The sequence below is a fragment of the Aplysia californica genome, unplaced genomic scaffold, assembly GCF_000002075.1.
Source record: "Aplysia californica isolate F4 #8 unplaced genomic scaffold, AplCal3.0 scaffold00129, whole genome shotgun sequence".
NCBI classification, from domain to species: domain Eukaryota; kingdom Metazoa; phylum Mollusca; class Gastropoda; order Aplysiida; family Aplysiidae; genus Aplysia; species Aplysia californica.
In genome coordinates this window covers 502065-504451 of record NW_004797399.1, presented here as the reverse complement: position 1 = coordinate 504451, position 2387 = coordinate 502065, and the positions used below count along the sequence as shown (strand labels likewise).

Here is a 2387-nt window from a genome sequence, read left to right as displayed (position 1 = left end):
TTGAGGGTGGATGGGCGGGGCAATTAGAATAGGAAATATAGGAAAGATAGGAATGAGAGGGGGTGGGACAGAGGGGCTGGTTGTGGACGGGTGGTGGTTTCGGGGGTGAGTGTGAGAGGAGACGAACATATGGGGGGACAGGTTTCGGGGGTGAGTGTGAGAGGGGACGGAAATATGTGGGGACACATGGGATAAAAAGTCAGTCTATGAAAGCCTTGTTGTTGGAGGTGATTTAAGGTTTAGGTCTGAGTAAAAACTGAATATTCTGCGGTCCAAAGAGGGGGAAATAACATTAGCTAACAGAAGAGTTAAAAAGGGACACAGCTGGAAAGGTGATATTGCTTTTAGGTCAATACCTGCTGTAGATCTATTCAGATTTAGTTCTTAATGGAACTGCAAACTTAAGACGAACATTAAAAGCTGCCCTGGAAGCTTGCTGGCTACCTAGATAGCTAGACAGATAACCAGATATATGTCACAGATATGTAGATAGATAGTTTGATAGGTAGATAGATAGATAGACAGACAGACAGACAGATAGATAGATAGATAGATAGATAGATAGATAGATAGATAGATAGATAGATAGATAGGGGAAGGTAAACATTTCCCTGTGTCTTCCTACCTCTGAGGGATTCATCACAAAGTTCCATATGTTCAAATGTGACAAATCCCCGTCCAGAGCAAAGCTACTGTCAAACTTGACGTCCGGCCTTGAACATTGACCCAGGACAAACTCCCCTCCAGAAGGTATGGCAGTCTGGTCCCCCGTGATGTAGCCCTGGCGGGTCGGCGAACCGTTGATATACAGTACCCACTCGCCTCCTGGGGGGTCAAAGTTCAGGTTTGAGTTCACGAAGAACAGCAAAAAAAAGTGAACCCCCCCCGAAATAAAACAGAATAACCACCACTGTCTCCAAAATACAATGCTTTCAAAAAACCATGCCGCGAGAATGGCAGCGTCTTAAAAAGGGGGGCGAACAACTGTATCATCTCTATTTTAAGATAACCCAGTTGGTTCCAAACAACAGCAGAATTGATGTTCTTTTGCCATAAATATGTTAACAATAAAATGTTCTTGTATTTCAGAAACCTTATTTAAAAGTGTGAACCACCAAGATTTCTAAGATCTAGAGATCTGTCTCTTGAAAGAGCACTTAGGAAGGAACGTCAAAACTCTTTGGGAGGTCTTTTTCACATCTGGCTCCAGCTACCTGGACGTCTATCACACAACATTTTAAGGGTACACATTCGGAGGCAAATGTTTAATTGATTCAAAAGCATGCTTCATGAAATATCATTTTGATAGTTATCCCTCCTTACACATGTTCTTATTGTGATGTACCTCTTCGTTGTGCGAGTGAGTGTTCAGAATAAGATTAGTACTCTCCTATCTTAGATCTACCGTAAAGACCGAAGGGTAACCATTTTTTTTTCAAACCAGATTCTACCCAACTCTGCTGCTAATTACGAATTCACCGATCACAGTACTGCTCCTACTAAGTAATAAGCGATCAGAACCATTATTCCGTAATTCTCAAAAACGTTGTCGAACAAACCGTGTTAACCGGTTTTTTTTCAAATCGGATTCCGCCCGGCCTGCTGGCCATCAAGCATTTACCAGACACGATAATATTATCACAGGGCGCCAAAATCTTTAGATCTGAAACATGCAGCGGAGTGGTTTGCTCATAGAGGTAAATGTATTTCTGCATGAAAGAGACAGATTAAGGAGCTCATTACTCCGGGAAGGTCTGGATCCATTAATTTCCTCAATTGCCGTTATATAAGGGACATCATAGATAGGGTTCGATAGCTATTACCGAGCAATAATATCGGACATAGCGCAAAATTATGGTAATGTGCAAGTTGCATGCTAGCATTCTGCCAGCAAACGATGTGAATGGAGAGAAAATAAACACGTGTTTGATCAGATTTTCACTTAGTAAATAGATAGAGTTTTTGGTGTTTATTTGTTTTCTAGCAAGAGCGTCTTGTTGCAGTGGCGGGATAGGGAGAGGAGATAAGATTCAAGAAAAGAGGATGCATCATGATATAAGAAAAAGTGTTTTAAGGGAAGAACGATGCTCTTAGAGAAGGGGCGAAAACAATTTGCTGATGTGTTCATAGACAAATGGACAAATATACTTGGGTAATCACCCAAACACACGCATACGCACACATAACCGTAATCTTTGTTATGTTTACACATATATTATGATATAAATGGCTGAGAGAAAGAGATGCAGAGAGGGGAAGAGGCCTTAGGGAAGGAGAGAAAAAGCAGCAGAGACGAAAGCGAGAGAGCGAGAGAGAGAGAGAGTGAGAGTGAGATAGATAGATAGATAGATAGATAGAAAGATAGATAGATAGATAGATAGATAGAT

General features: G+C 41.4%; 1 protein-coding gene across 1 annotated transcript in view; it reads right to left on the bottom strand.

Annotated features, from left to right (window-relative positions):
• The window catches only part of LOC101853079, a 117486-nt gene that overhangs the window by 61949 nt on the left and 53150 nt on the right, over positions 1-2387 (bottom strand). The window contains exon 5 of the mRNA XM_005096448.3: positions 626-825. Within this exon, the coding sequence (XP_005096505.3) occupies positions 626-825 (200 nt within the window). The remainder of the gene's footprint in view (positions 1-625; positions 826-2387) is intronic.